The 25,360-nt window shown below is 54.6% G+C and overlaps 1 protein-coding gene across 7 annotated transcripts in view; it reads right to left on the minus strand.

The window, feature by feature from the left end:
• Positions 1-25,360, minus strand: part of BRD1 (bromodomain containing 1) — a 44,687-nt gene that overhangs the window by 9,953 nt on the left and 9,374 nt on the right. For 2 of the 7 annotated variants that reach the window (XM_032266275.1, XM_032266280.1), the window contains 6 exons: positions 18,478-18,634; positions 13,923-14,054; positions 13,526-13,654; positions 12,700-13,012; positions 9,182-9,442; positions 2,512-3,009 (listed from right to left, as the gene is read on the minus strand). In XM_032266275.1, the coding sequence (XP_032122166.1) occupies positions 2,512-3,009; positions 9,182-9,442; positions 12,700-13,012; positions 13,526-13,654; positions 13,923-14,054; positions 18,478-18,634 (1,490 nt within the window). The remainder of the gene's footprint in view (positions 1-2,511; positions 3,010-9,181; positions 9,443-12,699; positions 13,013-13,525; positions 13,655-13,922; positions 14,055-18,477; positions 18,635-25,360) is intronic. The other 5 variants (XR_004264954.1, XM_032266276.1, XM_032266278.1 and 2 more) reach the window with 5 other exon arrangements.

A 25,360-nucleotide genomic window follows, 5' to 3' on the forward strand; every position in this document is an offset into this window, starting at 1 on the left:
TTCTCCCTGACATACACTGCAGGCAAGAGAACTGCAGAGCAAGCAGGGACGCCGAGTGAGAGGGTGGCCTGGCAGAGGGAGGAGGAGTGAGGGACTGGCCTGGCGGAGGGAGGAGGGAGGGAGGAGGGAGGGAGGAGGGAGGGAGGAGGGAGGGAGGGGCCCGGTGGAGGGAGGAGGGACAGAGGAGGAGGGAGAGAGGAGGAGGGAGAGAGGAGGAGGGAGGGAGGAGGAGGGAGGGGCCTGGCAGAGGAAGGAGGGAGGGAGGGGCCCTGCAGAGGGAGGAAGAGGGAGGAGGAGGGAGGAAGGAGGGAGGAAGGAGGAGGGAGGAGGAGGGAGAGAGGGAGGAGGGGAGAGGGAGAAGGGAGGGAGGGGCCCAGCGGAGGGAGGAGGGAGGGGCCCGGCGGAGGGAGGAGGGAGGGAGGGGCCCGGCGGAGGGAGGAAGAGGGAGGAGGAGGAGGGAGAAGGAGGGAGGAGGAAGGAGGGAAGAGGAAGGAGGGAGGAGGAGGGAGGGAGGAGGAGGGAGGGAGGAGGAGGGAGGGAGGAGGAGGGAGGGAGGAGCCCGGCAGAGAAAGGAGGAGGGAGGGAGGGGCCTGGCAGAAAGAGGAATGAGGGAGGGGCCTGACGGAGGGAGGAGGACAGAGGGAGGAAGGAGGAGGGAGGGAGGAAGGAGGAGGGAGGGAGGAAGAGGAGGGAAGAGGCAGGAGAAGGGGGAGGGGGGAGAGGGAGGGGCCTGGTGGAAGGAGGAGGAGTGAGGGAGGAGGAGAGGAGGAAGGAGTAGAGAGGAGGAGCGAGGGAGGAGGAGCGAGGGAGGACAAGGGAGGGAGGAGGAGGGGAGGGAGGAGAAGGGAGGGAGGAGGAGGGAAGGGAGGAGGAGGGAGGGAGAAGGAGGGAGGGAGTGGCCTGGCGGAGGGAGGAGGGGGCCTGGCGGAAGGAGGCGTAGTGAGGGAGGGGCCTGGCGGAGGGAGAAGGGAGGGAGGGAGGGAGGGAGGAAGGGGAGGCCCGGTGGAGAGACGAGGGAGGGGACCGGCGGAGGGAGGCGGAGGGAGGGAGGGGCCCGGCGGAGGGAGGAGGGGTGAGGAAGGGGCCCGGCAGAGGGAGGAGGAGGAGGGAGGGGCCTGGCAGAGGGAGGAGGAGGCAGGGGCCTGGCAGAGGGGGGAGGAGGAGGGAGGGGCCTGGCAGAGGAGGGAGGAGGAGGGAGGGGCCTGGCGGGCCTCGCCCACCACAGCCTTCCCTTTTGGGCCTGGCCCACAAGCCTCCACCACACAGGGTCACTCGCCGCCTGCCCCACACTCTCACCGCCAAAGTGCATGAGAAACCACCGCACACCAGCACCGCCAAAAGAAAACGTGCTTCTCCTTATGTGTTTCGCACGGGAACCGAACCTTGAGTCGGGACAAAAACCACAAGGACAGACAGGCTCCAAACACGCTTCCGGAAAGGCGACAATGGCGAGCTGCCCTGGCACCTCCCAGAGCACAGCCAGTTCTCAACCAGCAAACCCAAGACAGTCACTCCTCTTTCAAGGACATGAAACCCTCCTCGGCTTCCTCTGAGGGGCACAGCACACATGCGGGAACGCCCTCGCCGAGTCATTCCACAGAGTGCGGTTACAAAAGCAAGAGATGAGAAGCCCCGCACGCTCTGTCGGAGGCCCTAACGCCGCATCCATGTGCGGCCAGCAGGGCTGCACATCAAATGCAAAGTGCTGCATTTACCATGAGCGCCGATCCTCTCAGAGGCCCAGGGAAGGGCCAGGGTCAACCCCGAGGTCCGAGGTCTGCGGGGCAGCAGGACCTGAGTGAGGGCTGCAGAGTGGAGCTCCCACATGTGCCGGGAGCAGACACTCACCAGCTTACCCAGATGTGCACAGCAAAGCCAAGATGACCAACTAAAACTACACCTGAAGTCATTCCCTCTATTTTTTTAAATATCAGAAGGGGCCAGGTGCAGTGGCTCACGCATCTAATCCCAACACTTTGGGAGTCACAGGTGATGAGTTCAAAGCCAGCCGGGACAACATAAGGAGACCCCCATCTCTACCAAAACTTTTAAAATTAGCCAGGCATGGTGGTGTACACCTGCAGTCCCTGCTACACAGGAGGTTGAGGCAGAAGGATCACTTGAGCCCAGGAGTTGGAGGCTGCAGTGAGCCACTCACTTCAGCCTGGGTGACAGGGCAAGACCCTGTCTCTTTTAAAAAAAAAAAAAAAAAAAAAAAGAGGAAGTTCGTGGCAGAAGAGAGGACCTAGGACATGGACCCCCAACCCAGGGCAGCCCAGCAACACTGCACAACCTCTCATGGCAAACAGGCCCCCCATGAGGGCGCTGGCCTCAGACCCGCAATTCAAGGCTTCTGAAAGAAAAAAAACTGCACTGTTGTCTTCTCTGGAAATAAAGAGAACGCTGCAAAAACAAGCTCAGCAACCCCCTCGTCACACCAAGGATCCTGGAGGACGGGTGCTCCCGGCACCGGTCGGCAAGGGGCCTCTCAGGGCCGCCCACGGCATTTACCTGCGTCCAGGCGCTTTCCCGGGGACTCCTCCTCCACCTCGGAGTCTCCACATGTGCTCCGCGACCTTTTCCTTGGCTGCAGAAGAGTCTCCAACCTCGGAAGGACTACAGACAAAAAGGTTTTGGTCCCTAGCTGAGGAGAAGTTGGCTGGGTTTCAGTGTTCTTGGCAGACTTTGGGGGGCTTACACTTTTCGATTTGCAGAAGAGAACAGAAGTGCGTCTGTTTACATCGCTTGCTGGCTCCGCCACCGCGGAGGCCGCCGCCGCCGGCACATCGCCACTACTGGCGCGGGTGGGCTCTGGAGGGCGTCCGCTTACCAGTGCGCTCTGAGTGCAAGTGCTATGTGATTCATTATCAAATGTGACTCTTTTGAAAAGTTTACTCTGCTCTGGGTTGAGTTCTACTGGTTTGAGGGTTGGTGGTTCTGAATTAGTCTCCGAGTTTGAAGGAAGAGGTAATGCATCTGATGGTTCAAGTTTAGGGGGAGATTTATCTCCTGAAAAAATTATAAATAAAGTGATTTTTGAAAACTGAAGATTATAAAATCTATTATAAAACTTACTATAAATGTGAAGTCCACCAAACACTAATGCAGTTAAGGAAATAACGCATCGCCCGTGCTGTCTGCACGCAGCATGGGCCCGTGGGCTCAGGCCACACTGCGTGTGCTTCCCTAACGCCAAAGGCTGCGGCCCCGGTGCAGTGCCCAGGTGCACACTGACTCTCTGAAAACAACCGTGAAAGATTATTGCACACGCGCCCACAGTAAACACATCATTCGGGTTCACGACAGTTTCTGCAATCAACAATTCACTTACCTTGAGGAGGAAAAGGCTCTCACATAACTAAAGGGGCCTGAACGTGGTGTTCCCACAGAGCTCTACTGGCCACAAGGTTAGCAAGTAAAAGGAAACAGACATTAAATCTCATCTCTGGTCAGGGTCTTCCAAGTCAAAAATGCAAAAAACAAAACAAACCAAAAAACGGAGTCGTGAGTGACTGTGAATGACTCTCAAGAAAGGCAGGGAAAAAATCCCCACTCACCTCAGCACACGGAAGTCCGTGCCGTGTTCCCAAATACTGTGATGGGAGCTTTTAAAAAAAAAAAAAAAAAAAGATCTGACTTTTAAAAATAAGTCTTTGGAAAAAGGCTACTTTAACCTCTTTTTAAAGTCTTTTTGAAATTATAAAAGCAAGAAGTCTGAAATGATATGGCACCAGGGTCGGGGGACGGCCTGGGGCTGGTCTGAGGCGCTCTGCGCAGTGCCCCGAGTCCCGGGGCCCAGACAGGCTCCGGCACGAGGCTGACGGGGCAGGGCGAGGCGATGCCGCACCAGGCCCAGCCACTGAGGCTTCTTTCCAAGCGGTACCAGTGCTGACAACAGGAAGCGTGACATAAAACCAAGAGCAACACTTTAATCCTTAACATACATCATCACTGGGGTACAGTTTTCAGTTCATTTATGCAAACTTGCCTAAAACCATCTAAAGTATGTATGGTTAATACCATAATCCAAAAAGTCACTTTGAAAATAAAAAGCTACACAACTTAACAAGACTCAGAGCAAAGTTTTGAAACTGGTGGAAAAAAGTTTTCCCCACGACCGGGCCCATGACTGCGGGCAGCAGTGCTTTTGGCTGCTAGGTGCCTCTGATTCCAAACACACCCAGTGCCCTAGAGCACCTCATAGCCGATTCAAACACAGGGGGAAAGCCTCCCGTGTGGCCGGGAGCACAGCCTTGGGAATGCTGGGGTCCAAGGCAGGGGCCCAAAACTCCCCCGCTTCCTGTCAATGGGGCCAACGGGCTTGAAAAAATGACCGTAAAACTCCTAGGAACGCTGGCCGAGGGGACTGAGCCATGCAGAGAAAGGCTGTGGAGGGGTTTCCTGTTCATGAGCATGCGCTGCTCCAGTGTCCCTGGTGCCTGTGCAGCAGGAGGGGCTTCGGCACTGAGCCTGTGCGTCCTGGTGTGGCTGCTATCTGGCGGTCCTGGTGCAGCTGGTGTCTGGGGGCACAGGGCCTGGCGCCTCACCTCACTTCCTGCCTCCTCTTCCACCTCCTGTCCTCCCCCTCGGTCCTCGCCCTGATCATGACATTCAACTGCTCGCTGCAAGCAGCCAACGCCAGCGGTCAACCCCAGTCTTGGCCTCTGTGGGTGCAACAGCACCAGGCCAGCAGATGGAGCCTGAAGGAGCCTCCTCCCAGCACCTCTGAGGGACCCCCTTCTCCCCCGTCTCCAGCCCACAGCACCTCCACAGCTATCTAAGGGGCACCGTAGACCCCCATCTCCTGCTTCTGGCGCAACCATCAGAACCACCACTCCTGGCTGGCAGCATCCCCACGACGTGCAGACGTCCCTGCCTTGCAGCGGGCCCTCCCCCACCATGGTCCACACCCCGTCACCTCCAGCTCTCAGCCCAGCTAGGGCGCCCCGTGTGGGATGCATAACCATCTCCAAGCTGTAGGGCCCTCACCATCCCGTGGCCTATCCCAAAGTGGGCCCCCATGGCCCTGCCTCCGTCATGCACGCGCCACCCCGTCCTCACTGCAGCTGCTCCACGTGCGGGCCAGGCTCCAGCCGCCAGCACGGGGTATAGGATGTGCTCCCGCGGCACTGACCAGAGGCACAGAGGAGGCCATGGCCAGGAACAGAGGCTGCTGATGGCTGGATGCACCACCACCTCCCCCAGCTGGGCCCCACAGGCCCCTGGACCAGTTGGCGCCTTAGTTTCCTCATCCATAAAATGAGAAAAAAACAGGCCCTAAGCCCCCAGGCTCCACTGGCAGAACAGGCAAGCCCAAACCATCCCTCGAGTGGAAATCTGACTGGAAGTTAACATACAAGAGTGAAAACTCGGAAAGCTCGCTGGATGATCGCCATCTCGGGCTGTCACTTAACTGCCTGTGAGAAAACCTCAGAACACGCCCAGTACCACTCTGACATAAGACTCACAGACCCTGTCAATGTATCAGGACCCTACAATTCCAGTCCCTGGAACTTGTCCATATTCTAAACAGCAAAATGGCTATCTAATCTAGATCAGCTACTCTAAGAAACTCAAACACCTAGTTATGTCTGCAAGAGCAATTCTGCAATCCTTTGCCCACCTGGCCACCCACCCTGTCCACCAAAGGCTTCTGTATCAAAGCCACAGGACGCTTTGGAAAATCACAGCATAACACATGCAGACATTAGCTCAAAAGCACGAACCATGCTGCCCCTCCACCGACCCTGCCTCAAGCCTCCATCCTTGGCAATCCTGAAGGGACAAAGCCGCAAACACTGCACCTTCTACCCTGAGGGACACGCTCAGCACCCGTGCGCAGCAGGAGGGTCTCCAAGTGTGCACATCAAGGCCCACAGCTGCCCTGGACTAAAGGGGACGCCTGGAGCCTCTGGCAAGGGCATTAGCATGACCGGAAATCCATAGGACTAAAAATGCTCCTCCCACAGCCAGCCACCTGCACTGCCCTGCCTCACTGTGTCAGCAGACACCCACCTGAGCCAGGGTGACCAGCCCCTGCGAGCTGCAGGTCCGTCCCCCAGGCTCATCAGACACTCAAATCCCAGCTGTGGCGTGGCCTCCACCCGGCTGACATGCAGCCCTGGGAAGTCAGCCCTGGCAGGGCCGGCTCACAGCAACAGCCCAAACCTCTGCGCCCAGCATACTGAGTCACAGCCACAGCGGAGCCTGCAGGAGGGCCTGTGCAAGGGGACAGAACAGGGTCAACCTCGCAGCCCGGGAGGCGTCTCCCTCCTTCAGACACAAGAGTCTCAGAGGCCTGGCACCCAACGGCTACAGCCTTGTCCAAGCGGCTTCAAACGGAGGCAATATAAACGTTACATATGTATTATTAAACTACGATTTAAGTGAGACTGCATATTTGCCAGTGAGGAATTACTATCTTTTTCAGGTATGAAAATATTGTGGATATATTTAAGAAAAATGACGGAGAGGCTTTAGTGATTAGAACATGCCGGATGTTTAAATATCTGATTCTTGGTTTTCGTCCTATTCCAAGTATCATGAGTTCACGTTTCTATACCAACTAATGAGCATGCTTTTGGCCGTCTTCCCTCCATCTGTGTCACTGCCCCGTTCCAGTCTGGCGCTCAGCTCCCCCAGAGACCTCCATCTTCTCTGAGGAGCAGGACCCCACCCACCGCGCCATGCCTCGCCTTGAAGTGGACTATCAGGCTGCTTGCTCTTGGCCACCCGCCTCTCCCATCAGCTCCCAGGAAATGCTCTTTTCATGAATTTCATCACCGTAGACACCGGGTGTAACAGGTGATTCCAGGCCACCTGTGTCTCAGTCACATTGTATGTGTTTTCTTTACACCAGAAAAAAAAATAAAAATAAAATTACCCCAGACCTAGAAAGCAATAAAAATGGTCTCCAAGGGCTCCTGCTAAGCACTGGGGGGTGTGAGGAACCATTCTCACCGCTGGGGAGGGCCAAGAAGCTCCAACTGTGCAGGGTCCTCAGCTGTGCGACCCAGTGGCAGCGGAGGAAGCCACTAATAAAAAACTAAAAAGGTGATGTACTGCTCCACAGTGGAAATGGTACAACCGCGTGGGAAGGGAAGCACCAGAAGCTATTCTGAGAACTGTGAGTGTACCAACTGGCAACTTCCATGAGGTTGTCATGAGACTCAGTCCTCAGGGCACAGAAGACAAGGACGGAGGGGCAGCCCACCCAGAGGGAGGCCCACACGGCCAGCGGACGCCTCAGTGGGCTGCATGAAAGCAAAGGCCACGGGACCAGGCAACGGCACCAGCCTGGGCTCCTCAACACAGCGGGGCAGCCCAGGGCCCGGACAGGTGTGGCTGCCAGAGGGTCCTATGGGCAAACGTTCCCCTGAAAAAACATGAGGCCCCCAAAGCAGAGGAGGGATCATGTGCTAACACTAACAGCCTTTGAGAGAACAGAAGAGCGAGCGCTCACCTTGCGACACAAAAGACTTTATTCTATGGACCTAAAGTAACGGACACCAGCCCCCAAAGAGACATTCGAGAGTCTGGGTACTACACTGTAGTGAACGAAACAGAAGAACCCTAAAACAGAAAGAAAAACAGGCACAGAATGAGGACCAGGATGCCTAAGAAATTCTCAGCTGTGTGCACGGGAGTAAGCTTCCAAGAGAAAGAAAAGCTCAGTGGCTCTCATCCAAGCTGCCCAATGCAAACCAGGACGGAAGGGGCAAAGCTCTGCAGACGGGGAGCCACATGAAGCTCAGGGGATGAAAAGGGCCCTGAGACCATGAGGCCCCGCTGACCTGCGTGGCATCCAACGTGAAGACACTGCGTCACTCAGCACAGACGTCGTAAGAGATGAACGTCTTTGTTTCAGAAAAAGAAAGAAAGAAAACTGTAGAACAATTCTGTCTTACTTCAATTGTTTGCTGTTCCTACTTGGATGTGCAGGGGAAAGGCAGGAAGGCCACGAACCAGCCGCTAACACTGTGGCGAGAGGGTCTGACCCTACCGTCTGCTCTACGTAACCAAAGCATGTTAAGGGCGACTACGGCAACGGGGCAAACGCAGTGGCAGTGACTTACTACCAGCGTCTCCAAAACCAGTTTCATTTCACAATTCCCCTTTCACCAAATGTGAGGCACGCCAGTTCTACCTCCTCACCCTGCCAACCTAGATGTACACAAACCATCGCTTGAAAGCTCCCTCCTCCCCACCCAAGCCTACATTTGCCCTGGGTTTTGCCAGTTCTCCTACTGGACAGACGGCATTCCCAGTCATAAAAACATCTTTGCTGCCTGGACCTTTCCCCAGACGTTCACAGCAGGCTGCCACCTCCCAACTGCTGCAAAGGAGCTGGCCTGGTACCCTCAGGGCAGACGAGGCCTCTGCTTGGCCCTGAGTTACTGCCCCACCCTTCACAAAATCAGGGAGGAGCGTTTCAGTGATGACAATCTAAAACAGCCCTTTCAAAATGCTGCTGTTGATGACCTAGCGCATAATTAAATGGCTCTCCATCAATTTACAAAACACAACAAAAACATTTCTTACTCTTTCATTCAAAGTTACCTTCACTTTTCAACATAGTATAAGATCTAAACCATTCTTTCCAAATAGTTGTTCAGGCCAGAGTTAAGAGAAAAATTTTCTTCTGTGCCTTAAATTTTATCAACTAATTTATGTGAAAAAACAGATGGCACAAATTATAAAGTCTCTTGAGAAGGAAACAACTGTTCGAGGTGGCTCACGCCTGCAATCCCAGCACTTTGGGAGGCCGAGGCGGGCAGATCACAAGGTCAGGAGATCAAGACCATCCTGGTCAACATGGTGAAACCCCATCTCTACTAAAACAAAAAATTAGCTGGGCGTGGTGGCACATGCCTGTAATCCCAGCTACTTTGGGAGGCGGAGGCAGGGGAGTCACTTGAACCCAGGAGGCAGAGGTTGCAGTGAGCTAACATCACACTACTGCACTCCAGCCTGGCAACAGAGCAAGACTCTGTCTCAAAACTGAAAAATAAAAACGAAATCACCACCCCGTGGAAATATCAAGTGTTCGAGGTTTTGTGAATTTTGTGGAACTGGCACAAACCCGAGCCTCCGTCACGCCAACACTGCTGCCTGGGCCTCTGCCTGGGCCTGTGCCCGGGCCTGACGGCAAGAAAGCGGGGCAGCCCTCACCATGGCTTACCTTCCTCGCCCGCCTCCAGCCCCAGCGGAGCTCCGTCCTCTTCCAGGCCCTCAGAGCCTGGCCCCGCGGGCGGGGGCTGGCTGTGCTGCTGGCTCAGCTTGTTCCGGAGAAGGGCAATTTCCTTTTTGAGCAGCTTTGCCCGCTTGCTCCGGGAGCCGCTGGACTTCATGGCACAGGTGAGGTCGAGCGTGTCCAGCAGCTCTCTCAGCTGCTCCTCCAGGCCCAGGTGGGCTCTGTTGGCGGGGTCCAGCAACCTGTCCACTGAACCAAAGGACACATGCTGTCAGTCACCAGATCTCACACACCGTCTGGGAATATATCACCGGTCCTGTCTCTCAAATAACCTTCGGCCAAGGCCCCAAGAGTGGCTGTTGGCAACAAGGCCCTCCCCTGTGCTCTGAACCCACAATGGCACTGCTGCCACAGAACACACCAGGATGCTTCTGACGGAGAATTTCTAGTCCCACAACATGTTGCCACAGAAGGGGCCACGTCCAGGTAACATTGCAACCTCTCCTGGACCAGGACCCACTCACTGACACTCCCCCTGGGCAGACGGCCCGACTGCCTGAGCCCAGGCACAGCACATGGACCCCAGAGAGAGGCGCATGCTCCACCAACCCAGCACAACGTGGTGGAACCTGCGCTGATTCTGCAGACAGAGGTGACGACTGGCAAATGTAACTGACTGAGGGCCACTGCACATCCTGAGTGGTGTCTTAGCTGAAGTCTTCAGACGTTGATCATTGTGTGGTTTGATTAAATGGGTTGTAAAATTCACAGATCATTCCAAATTTCAGGCATATTTACTACAAAGTCCCTAGAAACGTCACTTTCAGAAACACCAAAATTTATAAAGCACAAATTACCTTAAATAAGATGGCCAAGAAAAGAAACTGCTCCTCAGAGCTATCTGAAGGTAAAACCAGAGCGAGAGGAAGAAAGAAGACAGAAAACAAAGTAAGGCTGTCCAAAAACACATGAATTCTTTGTCTAGAAACAGGTGTTTTACTGAAAGCATCTTTTTGACTGAATAAATAAAGCAATAGTAGAGAGAAAACACCGAAATCAAAATAGTCTCCATCAAGACTTGTATCCATAACATCATTCTGAACAAATGTCATAAATAATATTCAAAAATGTTCATACAAAAACATCACATCCTTTGAAACCCCAAGAAGAAAGCCTTGAAACCTCTGCTTCTTTTTAAACAGAGACCCACGGCCTCCAGGCAATGGGAGGCGTCAGACAAGAGCAGCAGGTGCACCCTCAAGGCACACCGTGGCCAATGGCTCAGCTGTGCACTCCCAGATACTGAGAAAGAAACTAGCATTTCTCATCCTTAAATTTCTCAACAAGAAACCCCACATGCAGAAATTCATTTAATGAACATGATCTGAAAGGCACCAACACTCAGAGGCCTCCACACCCGCTCCCTTGGGAGCACCATGGGAGGGGGAGCACCATACAGGCGAGCACAGGAACAGAGCCCTCTGGGCAAAGGACGCTCCAGGCTGCTCAGGTGACAGGGAGCCCAGATGTGATGCATCTTCCTGATTTTAAGGGCCTGCAACCAGCGCCAGGCACCAGGTGGGCATCTGAGAGCTAACGCAGGCAAGGTGTCCAAGGGAGTGAAGACTGGGGAGGGTGAGGGAAGCTTTCCCACAGTCACCAGAGGCTAGAGAAGGACATTCCAAAACAGGCATGAGCCCGTGGAGCCCTGGGCTCACTCTGAGGCGGCTCAGCCCCAGCTCCTCTCAGATCCCCAAGGGAATGTTTCGGAAAAGGAGAGCTGATCTGACAGGCCTGGAGAGCACAGCTTTGGGGAGAGGTTCACCAAGCTCGTATTTTCCAAATTTCTCCAAGAAAAACGTGTTATTCTTAAAATCAGAAAACTGGAGACAAAAAATAAAAATATATTCCCATTCTTTTTTCTTTTGTTTTGGAGACAGGGTGTCACTCTGTCGCCCAGGCTGGAGTGCAGTGGCACAATTTCTGCTCACTGCAGCCTCCACCTCCCGGGTTCAAGTGATTCTCCTGCCTCAGCCTCCCAAGTACCTGGGATTACAGACATGCGCCACCACGCCTGGCTAATTTTTTGTATTTGTAGTAGAGACGGGGTTTCCCCATGTTGGCCAGGCTGGTCTCGATCTCCCAACCTTAAGTGATCCACCCACCTTGGGTGAGCCACCGTACCTGCCCCTATTCCCATTCTTCAAAGGAGAGTACAGCCCATCTCCAACCCCATGGGAAGCAGGGAGCCCAGTGCTACTGCCATGAGGGGAACAGAGGGCAAGGTGATGATGGTCCAGCTTGGCTGAACTCTACGATGGCGGGAACGTGGAGGAGAGGAAGAGGGCCAGGCCTCGCCACAGAGGAACCGACCTGCTGCGGGTCAGTGACTCATCTGGAGAAAGTGCAGGCCAAGAAACCAGGGATACGGGACCTTCAAATAAATGAGCCAAACACTCTGTGACTTCTGCTGTTTGTGGTTCAGAGCTGAAGCTCTGAGGTGCTCCAGCAGCCCCTCTGGGCAGGACACACCCTTTAGCAGACAATCCCGGAGGTGTGACGGGCAGGGTGCCGGGGACAGCCCTGGTTCCCAAGGACCAGTCTAGAGAACGGTGCACGTGACTGCTCACGGCTGCAGCGCATGCCCAGGCTGGAGTCAGGTGGGCCACAGACATGCTCCCAGAGCCGTTTCTGCAACACGCGCAAACCACGAAGCCAAAGGGTCGGAGGCAAAGCCAGAGTTCCTCCAGCTCCACGCCACCCTCGTAAGCTGCCTGAGGCCTACTCTGGATGCACACCCGCAACTAAGCTGCTTTCTGGATGTGCATCGCTGAGGCCGAGCCACAGGGAGCCACAGCCACAGGGATCCTCTTGGTGGACACCCAAAACACAGCCGGTCTGAAGTAAGAGGTGCTGGGTATAAAATACACATCAGGGCCGGGCGCGGTGGCTCAAGCCTGTAATCCCAGCACTTTGGGAGGCCGAGGTGGGTGGATCACAAGGTCAAGACATCGAGACCATCCTGGTCAACATGGTGAAACCCCGTCTCTACTAAAAATACAAAAAATTAGCTGGGCATGGTGGCGCGTGCCTGTAGTCCAGGCTACTGAGGAGGCTGAGGCAGGAGAATTGCCTGAACCCAGGAGGCGGAGGTTGCGGTGAGCCGAGATCGCGCCACTGCACTCCAGCCTGGGTAACATGAGCGAAACTCCGTCTCAAAAAAAAAAAAAAAAAAATACACATCAGATGGCAAAAAGAGTGAAAAGCTTCTATATCCTCAGTGATGTTCACACTGACTCCATGTTGAAACCAATTCTTCCATTTACTAAAATAAATTCCACCTGCTTTTCCATTTTTCAGTGAGCCTACTGGAAAATGTAAATGATGTACATGGCTGCACGCTACTCCTCCTGGGCCATGCTGATGCGGAGCTGGCAACACAAGGCAGGGACAGTCTGCTAGGAAGAGCGACTCCCAGCTCCTCCGGACACGGCGCCAGTTCTTACCGTCTTCCCAGGAGAAAGGCCGCCGGGACACCGCAGCAGGCCGCTCAGGCAGGTGCATCCCCGAGGCCTCTTCCAAGCCGATGCTGTCCACCTCACGCCGGGCCTGCCTCAGAACAACACCTCCCTGATCGCGCAGCCTCACCGCGGCTCTATAGAACACGGTGTCCCTGGCATTGTACTTCATGCAGTTATCTATAATGAGATCAAAATCCTCCTCAAACTCATGGAGGTTTTTATACCCTTGAGCTTCTAACCGTTTCCTCATTGTGGCAAAGTCCATGGGATGTTTAATGTGATCCAAATAATCTGGCACCTAATTTTAGGGAGAAAAAAGAATCATTTACAAACTAAAACAGGCTGTTAGTTTATTCTATATTTATTATTCTATATTAAATTATTCTATACTTATTATTTATTATTATAACCCACAAACCCAACCTATCTGACAGCCACGCACACACATGCTCATGGTACAGACACAAGACCCAAGTCCTGCAGGGACCGTCCTGACCCAGCTCCTTTAGTTACAGTGCACGGGAGGGTGCCGGCTGGGTGCCACCACAGCTCAGGGGACTGTCTGCATGGGGCCTCTCACCCACCGCACTACCAATATTTTACAATGAAATGCACCACTTTTAAAATTTAAAAATATCTTTGTGTATTTTTTTGCAGGTGAAAAAATAAAAAAGCAAAGCATAAGTTAAATAAAACAAGAATCAAGAACATGAGGGGCATACGCTAGCCAGTCACACGTTTGCCAGTCACACAGCAGCACAAATCCACAGTCCCACGTGCCACGGGACACACAAGCGCCGCAGACACCCACCTCCTTCAGACTCACGGGCTGTGCGAAGATCCTGGCGGGGTCCTTGTCCTGCAGCTGGTCCAGCACCGAGCGCAGCAGCACCGTGAGTGGGGTCAGCCGCAGCTCCATGGCCACCTGCTCCACCTTCACCTGGGGGGCCCAGCAGAGCCTCAGCTTTAGGGAGCCCCACAGACTCAGACCACCACGCGCCCCACAGCTGCAAGCAGCTCCCACAGGCCCCCTGACTTCTGTCAAGGAACAGGTCAATGCAGCCTCCACTTAGGCCCCGACCTGGGCTGAGCGAGGCGCTGCCATGGGCCAGAACCTGCAGGGTGCAGCCCACCCTCTGCAGCAGCTGCCAGCATCGCCCACCCCACGTGGCCGGCGGCGCACCGCACGCGGACGGGCCGGGCCCCACCTGCTCACGCTTGAGCTTCTCCCGCTTGCGCAGCAGCTCGATCAGCAGGCGAGCTCGCTCCAGGTCGTGCCGCAGCCGCTGCCAGTACTTCAGCTTCTGTTTGGCAGCCTTCACCTCCTCGTCGTTTTCTCTCTGAGAACAGTGAACGCTTCCATCAGTCAAACCCAGAGGCTCCTCCTGCAAAAGGCCTCAGATGCCGCGCAGGTAAGACCCAGGCATCCACAGCACGGGTCCTGCAGGCCCATCCTGGGGAGGACAACACAAACCCACCCTCACTAGAGAGCCCCCGAGACAGTACTGGGCCGGAGGGGCCGGCCAGGCCACGGTGAGCAGGGAGCTGGCTCCAGGGCACAGGTTCTGCCCTCCAGAGGACAGAGGTCTCCACACACTGGCAGGAAGGGGCTTTCCCAGAACCAGAAAGGCCCACAGAGGTGGGGCCAGGATAGAACAGGGGGCCCTGAAGGACTCACCTCCAGGACAGCTGGGAACGGAGGGAGCAGCTAGGAAGAAAGCAGGTGAACAGAAAACAACATGCTGGGCCCATCCTGCCTTGGACGGAGTGTGACGGGGGCCTGGTACACGGCCGACCTCCTGCCCTGCTCTGCACAGTGCCTCCATCCTACACACGTCCCCCCACAGCTGTCCCCGCCATCGACAGCACCTGCTCCTTTCTCAGCGGACAGAAGGGTGTGCCAGACAGCACAGGCTGCCAGCCTCACCCCCGGCCCACATCCACGCCAGGGTGATCGGAAGAAAACAGGAGCCACGACATAGGCGGGCGCAGGAAAGGAGGCTGCCTGCCTGGGTCTGCCCTCAGCCCTGACCTCACTGTGTCCCCAGGCCTGGCCACATGGGGCCTGCTCGTCACAGTGCCAGGGCACCCTGACCCTACCTCAAAGCGGAGAGGAAGTAACAAGTGAGTGGGCCTGAGCAGGCCCCAATGCCTATCGTCCTCCACAGCTGCAGGACACACGTGCCCCAACAGCCTCAGGCCAGCCGTGGCCATCGGTTTCAGGCACAAGCTAGCCCTGAGACCCTCCTCTCCCCCCACACCTCTGTCCCCAGGTTCCCACCCACCCACCTCAAGGTGCCATCACAGTTTTTTAAAAGACTGAGGGTGTGAAGGCAAAGATTGGTGGACTACAAGATGCAAGGACCCCGGACTCCAAAGTGCTTGCAAAGGGAGGCTCAAGGAGGGAGGCCAGGCCTCTTCACGGCAAGGGGGAGCGGAGCTGGCATCCCCCACAGTGAGGCTCTCTGGGTTTTCCAGTGTTGCTGAACGCCCTCAGGCATGAAGTCAAGGCTAACAGTAACAAGGTCCACATCGACTCAAGCAAAGACCAGAAAACCGGGCTCCGAAAACCTAGCTCCCTGGAGCCTCTGAATACCGCCTGTCCCTCAGCTTGCAACCGACACATCCAAACACTTCGGCCACAAGGACATTTGGCCTGGGCATCTATTATGAAGCGGGAGAAATCTAACCACCAGCAAGCCCTGTGTCACACACTGGCTGCTAAGCAAACTTACTAACTGCTCCACAGCCTGGTTTAATAAGAAACGCCACCGGAAGGCAGGGGCCTCCAGCGGCACCTGGGCCCTGAGCCTGACTGGCCTCCTGCATGCAACGACTTGGCCAGCAAAGGTCCCAGGACACACATAGCCTCATCCGCTCAGAGGGACCAGGGTTCCTTACTCAGCTCTGAAGTGGTCGGTATTTCCCACGTAAAAATCAACATCGGAAGGCTCCATGAGGTAGGACAGAAGTGAAGGAGAAGAACTCAGGCATCCCCACTGCCAGCAAGAAGCGCCAAGAGCCTCTGGGTCCATTCTAGACACATGAGGGAGACAAAGGGCAGGGCTGGGGGGCAGCGAGGACCAGCTGCGTCAGGTTAAAATCCCCTCTGCAGGGAGGCACAGGCCAGCTCCTTTGTGGGATGAGGCTGGTCTCAGCCTCACCTGCCCCAGGCCTCCTGGCAACAGCGCATGGCTCCTGCCACTGAGCCCAACCACACCAGCAGGTGCGTGGGACTGGCAGAGGCCGCGCACGCAGGACGGCAGGGACAACGTGGCCAGCAGCGCCCAGCCTGCCCTACGACAGACACTCGGAAAGCTAGAGGATGTGCTCCCAGGACAGGAAGGATGGGCCACGGGAGCAGGAGCCACAGTGCTGCCACCATCACACGCACAAACTGCCCTCGTGCTCCCTTCGGCCTTCAGCAGCTGCCACACACACCAGCATGAAACCCACGGCCCTGTGTGCACAGCCAGCACAGACCGGCCGTGGCGGCGGCAGCCTCGCCACCTGCTGGCCTCTCAGAGACCCAGGCCAGTTCATCCACCCGCCCACACCACAAAGTCCTCTCCCAGGGCCAGGCTGGGACAGGCGCACAGAGACACACGGGAATCAAACACATCAGGTATTTCCACAGCTTCAAAACATGAAGCCACACCAAGCCGTGGCCATCCCTGTCCAGGAGAAGGCGGGAGCACAGTCTCTCCTGACAGCCCATCCACACAGGCAGGTTTCCTGGCTCTCCATGCGAGTGCTGTGCTGAGGCTCAAGTCCAGCCAGCTCCTTCTGCTCCTTCCGCGATGTCCTTCAGGAAGCCACCCCCTCTGCCAGGAGAAATGCTTCTGGCTGTGCTGTGGGGATGTTCTCTCCTTACAAACATATTCTGCACACAATGGGACATGAGGCCCAACAGGCAGCAGTGCAGCAGCAGAGGCAGGGCTCCCAGGCTCCAGCCGGTCACCTCTTCCTGCAACCCTCCCCCACTTCCCTTGCCTGGCTCCACCACGCCCCAGGCCACCCCCAGCTGCCCAGGTCCCCGTGGGTCCTGCCCACTGGCCCACATGTCCTGCCACTGCAGGGATCTTGGCTCTCATGTTCCAGCTCCTGACAATAGAAGTGATGAGTCCCACAGCTGGACATTCCCCCATCTGGCCACATCCGCACCCACTTTCCATGGAATCTGCCCTTCATAGCTCCTAGGTGGCTTGTCTGAAGTCCTGTCCAGCCCCAAGATGAGACACAAGATCCAAATCCTCAATTTCCTCCTAACAAAGCCTCTCTTCCATGCCCCAACATCGCGGGGTCAAGACCAACACCTCTAGCCCCTAGAGCACAGAGCTTCCCACGCTTGGCAGCTTCCTGTTTCTTAGAGCCGCCCTTCCCCACCAAGCTCTCCTCCAGGGAACCCCCAAGGGGCCACGAGGTAAGGGGAGAGGATTGATGGAAAGCAACACCACATCACGGAACAGAAGATGCAGTTAATTCATTCAACAGCCAAAAAACCTTCACTGAGGCCTCAGCTCTGTGGCCATGTGAGGATCTCACTTGGAGAAGGGCTGGCTCACAGACCTGCCCGGGGAGCCCCAAGACCCCTGGACAGACACACGGCAGGGCAACCCGAGTGGACAGCATGGGAGGCCCAGAACACTCCACAGGCGAGAAGCACCAAGGCCCCATCAGAAAACCTTGGACCCCTACCACCAAATCACAGCCCCAAACCACAACCTGCCAGACCAGAGCACCAGACTCCGGAGTTCCCTGGAGCACGAGGTAGTTGACTGATCGGGGCCGATGCTGCAGAGGCACAGTCTGCCAGGTGGAGACAGCCCAGCTGCCGCATGGGGACCCGACCGTGAACCCTGCAGACTTCCCATGAGCAAGTCGCCACCTCACAGCAAGCAGGAGGGTTCCGCTTCGAGCCCGGGATGGCAGCCAAAAGCACCACGAGGAAATTCCATGAGACTCTCAGTCCGGATGCCGGCCATCGACCAGCTCTTCCTAAAACCCTGCAGCTCCTCACCAGGCAGCGCGAGCAGAGGGCGTCCACCGCAGGTCTGGGCCGCGTGCAGGGCCGCTTGTGTTTTCAGTGTACTCCTGTGCGTCTCACTCTGCAAACCCATGTTTTCAGAACTGTTTCACAACCTCGGCTGAGTCTATAACTCAAACCTAGCACTCAAATGTAAGAGTTTGGTTTGTTCTTTTAAAAAGAGAAGTACTGGTCTTCCCTCCCACTCTCTCAGCTCTCTCGAGCCCTGCCCACCCCACCACAGTCCAAGCTCAACTAGCCTTCAGGGCAAGGCCCTAAAATCACTCCTTGCATATTTCCAAAACCCACACTCCAGGCCCAGCACACAGACCCCACCCACATGGCCCAGGGCTCACTGGGTCCCACTCCTGCTGTCCCTAGCCTGGAGGCCCATGCACCACAGCAGTAACACACCCTAGGCATCCCCAGTCCCCAGAGCTGGCCACTGCCTGTCAGCAGGTGTGCAGGCAGGGTGGGGAAGAGCATGGCGAGCACAGCTGAAAATGGAAGAAACACCCAGCGGCAGGCAGGGATGAGAGTCACCCCCACAGTTGTGGATCCAGAGCCCAGGGCCCACCTAATTCCCCCTACAGCTCCAGGGCTGAATGAAACTGAGGCTTCCCAATGGGGAACCTGGGCCCAGGGGCCAGCGCCACATCCAGCCTGCACCAAGTGCCCTCTCCTGGAGGGCGAGGGCAAGAGAGGTGGAGGGACTGCGGGGGCCGCAAGCCACGTACCTGCTGTGAGCTTCGCTGAGACTGCAGGCTGGACTGGAGCCGCCGCAGCAGGGGGGCGCCGTTCCTGGACAGCCGCTTCAGCAGCCAGTAGCTGTGGGCTCGCTCCACAAACTGCTTCTTCCGCTGGATGGCCACCTGATTCGCAATCCTATTTAACCTAAAACAGACACTCGGAGTTTACCTTTGAAGCAGTGCGCCAAAACGTTTCATCACAGAAGCTGGAAATGGCAGTGTTACTGCTAATAAAACTGTGAGTTCATACTTGTTCTCCCTGAGCCATGGCAGGTGCCATTTCTACTGTCCCCAGTGCTGCTACAACAAAGTCCGTGATCTCCAACTATCTGAAGCATTCATCCACTTTCAGGTCGGGTGCAGTGGCTCATGCCTATAATCCCAGCACTTTGGGAGGTGGAGGTGGGAGGGTCACTTAAGGCCAGGAGTTTGAGACCAGCCTGGCCAACGTAGCAAAATCCTGTCTCTACCAAAACTGCAAAAAAAATTAGCTGGGTATGGTGGTACACATCTGTAATCCCAGCTACTTGGGAGGCTGAGGCACGAGAATCACTTAAACCTGGGAGGCGGAAATTGCAGTGAGCCCAAATTGCACCACTGCACTCCAGCCTGGGTTAAAGAGCAAGACTCTTGACTCAAAAAAAATGAAAAAGATTTTTCATTGACTACAACATTTATCAGATTAAACACCAAAAAGAAAACATGCTAAGCAAAGCCTTCAACAGTTTTCAATGTTTCTACTTGACGCCACCTGCACACAGGCCGACTTCAAGCACATCTATGTCAGTGGGCCCAAAACCCTCAACACCCCCATCCACTGGGACACGCCACGGGAGAGGTGGCCACTGGTCCCCCACATCACCTCCAATAGGAGACAGCTCAAGACGTAAGCCACTGACGGGTGCTGTTTTACTGCGCTCACTAAAATGACATCAGGCATCTTCAAGTCTCCCAAGAAATGCCAAGTGCTGCCCTTGGGGGCACATGGAGCCCTCCAGGAGCCATCAAGACCCTCAGGTGCCTCTCACAATGCCACCTCTTCTGGCAGGGCCTGGCACAAGTGTGGGGCCTGCAGAACACCCACCAGACCCAGAACTGATTGTGAGGTACCTCCCTCACATGGAACCCACCGGGGAACTTTGCCAGATCGGCCCATTACCAAGAGCTCGCATGTAGATGTGGAGCCCAGACTAAAACTGCCCACCACTCCAAGGGCAGTCTGCATGCTCAGGACACCACATGCCTGCCCTGAAACACAACCCTGACAAGGACAGCTGATGGAAGAAAGCCAGAGGTAGGGGAGGCTGTCAGCAGGTGCACTGAGATGCTGGGCTCTGATCGCAGCCTCAGGAGGCTCCTCTTCTACAGGCTGGGCTGGGCTGGACCGGGTCACCTCATGGGCTGCTGTTTCGGGAGCAGTCTGTTTTTGTCACTTTGGACTGAGGCAAACTGTGCAGTAAATAGCACAACGCTTAACTCTTCTGATTCAGTGAGTCTTTTTTTTCCTTTGAGACAAAGTCTCACTCTGTCGCCCAGGCTGGAGTGCAATGGTTCGATCTCAGCTCACTGAAACCTCCACCTCCGGGGTGCAGGCGATTCTCCTGCCTCAGGCTCCCAAGTAGCTGGGAGTACAGGTGCCCACCACCACACTAGGCTAATTTTTGTATTTTCAGCAGAGGCTGGGTTTTACCATGTTGGCCAGGCTGGTCTGAAACTCCTAACCTCAGGTGATCTGTTGCCTCAGCCTCCCAAAGTGCTGGAATTACAGGCATGAGCCACCTGGCCCAGCCTCAGTGAGTCCTACAGGAATGCAGATGTCTCAACACATATGTACACCCTCAGGGTATTTTAATGACCAACTAAGGCAATATAGACATAAGTACTTTTTAACAATTTGAAGATCCAAAGAAATGCTGTTTGGCAATACGCTCATCAAGCAAAGAGGCCACGCCGGGTGCAGTGGCTCACACCTGTCATCCCAGCACGTTGGGAGGCCAAGGCGGGCAGATCATGCGGTCAAGAGATCGAGACCATTCTGGCCAATATGGTGAAACCCTGTCTCTACTGAAAATACAAAAATTAGCCAGGCGTAGTGGAGGGCGCCTATAGTCCCAGCTACTCGGGGGGCTGAGGCAGGAGAGAATCGCTTGAACCCGGGAGATGGAGATTGCAATGAGCCAAGATCGTGCCACTGCACTCCAGCCTGGGCAACAGAACAAGACTCTGTCTCAAAAAAAAAAAAAAAAAGAAAGAATAAGGCCCAGCACAGTGGCTCCCACCTGTAATCCCAGCACTCTGAGAGGCCGAGGCAGGAGGATCACTTGAGCCCGAAAGTTTGAGACCAGCCTGGGCAAGATGGTCAGACGCCTATCTCTACAAATGAAATTGTTTTTAATTAGCCAGGCACAGTGGAACGTGCCTGTAGTCCCAGCTACTCACAAGCCTCAGGCAGGAGGATCCCTTAAGGATCTGCTGGATCCCTGGGAGTTGGGGATGGCAGTGAGTCCAGCCTGGGCAACAGAACAGGGCCCTCTTTTTTTTTTTTTTTTTTTTTTGAGATGGATTCTCACTGTCTCCCAGGCTGGAGTACAGTGGCTTGATCTCGGCTCACTATGACCTCTGCCTCCCAGGTTCAAGCGATTCTTTTGCCTCAGCCTCCCAAGTGGCTGGGATTACAGGTGTGCACCACCACATCCGGCAGCTAATTTTTGTATTTTTAGTAGAGATGGGGTTTCGCCATGTTGGCCAGGCTGGTCTCGAACTCCTGGCCTCTCAAAGTGCTGGGATTACAGGCCTGAGCCACCACACCCAGCCAGCCCTATCTCTTAAAAAAAAAAAAGATGCTGTTTGTTTTTATTCTTCTGACCCATGAGATGTGAGAAAAGATTGTGACCTCATAAACAAGCCATCATCTTCTCTAGAGTCAGGGCTTCTTGAAATGTGAACGGCCCACAAGTTGTGAGCAAAAGGGTTTGATGAAAATGCTTTAAATACTTAGAACCAGGTGCAGGGGTGTGCCTCTGTGGTCCCAGCTACTTGGGAGGCTGAGGGAGCTCATGTGAGTAAGAGGCTGAAAAACCCAAAATTAGAGTGAGGAAGAGCAGCTTCCCAGCTAAGATGATGAGCCGCTACCTCGACTCAGACAAAGAGTCAAGGGGAAACAGACCTCAGATGAGAAAACTAAGCGAAGACATACATATGACAACCACAGAAAGCGGTTCCTGGTGGCTGGCTGGACTGAGATGCTGGCACAGCGGGCGAGATGAGGGCCTGGCACAGCAGGCAGAATGCCCACTTCAGGGAGGATTGCAGACAAGTCAGAACTCACACCAGGGAAAAGAACCCCAGAAACGATGGGAGGTCAGCAGAGTTCCAACATCAAACATTCCCTGGATTTTTGTTAAGCCAAGTCTACACACTGACACATAAAATAGTTTACCATGGGATCCACTAAATGCACTACGGAATATATGCATAGGAAGACCAATATTGTTAAGATGTCAATACCACCCAAAGTGATCCACGGATTCAATGCAATTCCTATTAAAATACCAATGTCGTCTTTTGCAGAAATAGGAAAACCCATCCTCCTAAAATTCATATGGAAACTCAAGGAACCCCGAAAAGCCAAAACCACCTTGAAAAAGAACAAAGCTGGAAAAGTCACGCTTCCTGGCTTCAGAACGTACCACAGAGCTAGTCATCAAAACAGCGTGGTGCTAATGACAGGACAGACATACAGACCATGGGAACAGCAGAGAGCCCTGAAGCAAGCCCTCCCGTACCCAGCACAGACTGCTGACATGTCCATGCTGAATTCCTGGCCTCACCCACCTCAGCCTCTCAAGTGCTGGCAGTATAGGCGTGAGCCACCATGCCCAGCCAGCCCTATGTCTTACAAAAAAAAGATTTTGTTTGTTTTCATTCTTCTGACCCAAGAGATGTGGGAAAAGATTCTGACCTCATAAACAAGCCACCATCTTCTCCAGAGTCAGAGTCAGAGTCAGGGCTCCTTGTGGTGAGCTGTGAGTTGTGAATGCCAAGACCACTCAGTGGGGAAAGGGCCATTTTTCGGCAGATGGCGCCAAGACAAGTGGATACGGCCATGCAAAAGAACGTCAAGTTGGACCTTGCCTCATTCCACACACAAAAATTAGCTCAAAATCAAAGACCTAAACGTAAGATCTAAAACCATAAATCTCACTAAACAGAGGGCAAAAGCTTCATGACACTGGATTTGGCAATAATTTCTTAAATAAGACACCAAGGGTACAGGGAACAAAAGAAAAAACTGGACTTGAAGAAGGTCAAAATGTGTGCATTAAAAGACACACAGCAGAGTGAATGGAAGCAAATATTTTCAAACCACAGATCTGGTAACAGATTAATACCCAGAAACTCCTCAAACTCAACAAAAAATAAACAACCCAATTCAAAACTGGGCAAAACACTCAGACAATTCTTCAAAAGTACAAATGCTCACTAAACACATGAAAAGATGCTCAACGTCAATAATTACAGAAATGCAAACCCAAACTATGATGTCACCCTCACACTCATTAGAATGGCTATCGAAAAATACTAACAAGAAAACAATGTTGGCAAGGAGGTGGAAACGCAGAGCCGTTGCGCACGGCCCACGGCCACTGCGGAAAACAGTGCCGTGGCGCCCCAAAATGTTGAAAATGGAAATGCCATCTGATCCAGCAATCACACTTCTGGGTATACGCCCAAAGGAACTGAAAACAGGGACTCAGCCCCTCATCACCCATGTTCTTCACAGCATTATTCACAAGACGGAAGACACGGAAGCAACCCAAGTGCCCATCAAGGAATGAATAGGTAAGCAAAAGTTTCTCTCCACATACAATCAATGGGGAAGCAAAAGTTCTTCTCTACATACAGAGGATCATTCAGCCTTAAAAAGCAAGGAAGTTCCGGCCTGTCGTGGTGGCTCAGGCCTGTAATCTCAGCCCTTTAGGAGGCTGAGGCCGACAGATCACAAAGTCAGGAGTTCAAGACCATCCTGGCTAACATGGTGAAGCCCCATCTCTACTAAAATTACAAAAAAATTAGCCGTGCGTGGTGGTGCGTGCCTGCAGTCCCAGCTACTCAGGAGGCTGAGGCAGGAGAATTGCTTGAACCCAGGAGGTGGAGGCTGCAGTGACCCAAGTGGAGATGGCACCACTTACTGCACTCCAGCCTGGGTGACAGGGCGAGACTCCCGGCATCCACACATCAGTGCCCCTGCCATCCCTCCCAGTCCACCCACAGCAGCCAACTCATGCACCCGCACTGCCCTCCTGGCGTCCACACAGGGCTTCCCCAGAAAAGCCAGCATCTCCTGCTTCACCAATCCATGCCAGATACAAACTTTGATACAACAAAATTAACACCCAGAAACATGGAGGAAAAAAAGACTTAAAAACACAAGCCAGAGGGGGCCAGGTGTGGTGACTCATACCTGTATCCCTAGTATTTTGGGAGGCTGAGGACCACTTCGGCCCAGGAGTTCAAGGCTGCAGTGAGCTGTGATGAGCCACTTCACTCCATCCTGGGCAACAGAGCAAGACCCCAGCTCAGTTTAAAAAAAAAAAACCTCCACAGGTTCCCACTAGGTGACAGCTGGGGTCCTCACAGACTCAACACCCCCAAGACAGAACACAGCCACCCCCACCCTCTGAGGACGGCTGTGCAGCTCAGCGGACCGGAGCTGCAGCAAGTGCCCCAAGGAGACAACGCCTTCCGGCAGTGACCCCAGAGAAAGCTCCAGAATAGTGACATCTTTATTGCAGAGTCAACATACTACCCTCCAGCATTAAACAGATGAGAGACTACGGCTGTGGTTGGGCGAGGTGGCTCAGGCCTGTAATCCCAACACTTTGGGATCCTGCCTAGGCAGGATCATCGCTTGAGCCCAGGAATTCAAGATCAGCCTGGGCAACACTGTGAGACCCTGTCTCTATAAAATGAAAAGTAGACTAGGGCCAAGTGGCCTCCAACAGTGTGGGAAGCGAGTCGGGGTAGGAAAGAAGTCCCGGCAGCCTTCCCAAGTCTGGCCCTGGGTGCCTACCCTGCAGGGAATGGCAGACAGGCACTATCTGACTGTGGGGGCCGAGGCCCACCACCCAAGGCCCTTAGCAGCCAGCACACACCAACTGTGCGTGACCACACCTTCCCGGGACTTCGCTCTCCATCCACCAGGACCTGCGGGGAGAGAACTAGTGGACCCTGTTCCCTCCCCTTCTGCCCCCATTTCAGACATCCGACTGGGACTCATTTTGGGGGTTCCCACTGACTTCCAGGAAGTCCATAAGCCATTCTATGACCCCAGCTTGGGCGGCCACACCTGTCCTTGCCATGGTAACCCTTTCCCATGAGCTCACAGTGCCTCAAGCTCCAGGAATGGCTCAGAAGGGGTGCAGAGCCAGTGGCAGCAGCACGCTGGGTCAAGGAGCCTTCCCTGGAGGCGATTTGTCTGGCAGAGGCCTTGGGGAGCTCCAAAGGATGGCACTGGGGGTGCATGACTGTTCATGAATTCAAAAAGAAATTAAAAGTGGCAGCAGAAGAACTTTCTGGATGGGAGTTCAAATTCAGACGACCTGCTGACAGCAGCTGTTAGGACATCAGCTGGACCAACTAACAAGCCTACCAGATACCAGGACAGGAAATTCAGACAAACTCCGTCACACACGTCAAGTTCAAGCTCAAACAATCAGCTGGTGCAGCTGTCTGCTGGACAACTGTGCTGTGATGGGCTAGGACGAGCAGACCCCCGGGAGCCCCAGACGGCTCTGTTCGCCGCCATCCAACCACAGCGCCCTGCACGCCAGGCACCATGGCGACAGGCCCACCACTACCTAAGGGACTG

Source organism: Sapajus apella, unplaced genomic scaffold, assembly GCF_009761245.1.
Source record: "Sapajus apella isolate SASKATOON/1434 unplaced genomic scaffold, GSC_monkey_1.0 scaffold156, whole genome shotgun sequence".
Taxonomy (NCBI): Eukaryota; Metazoa; Chordata; class Mammalia; order Primates; family Cebidae; genus Sapajus; species Sapajus apella.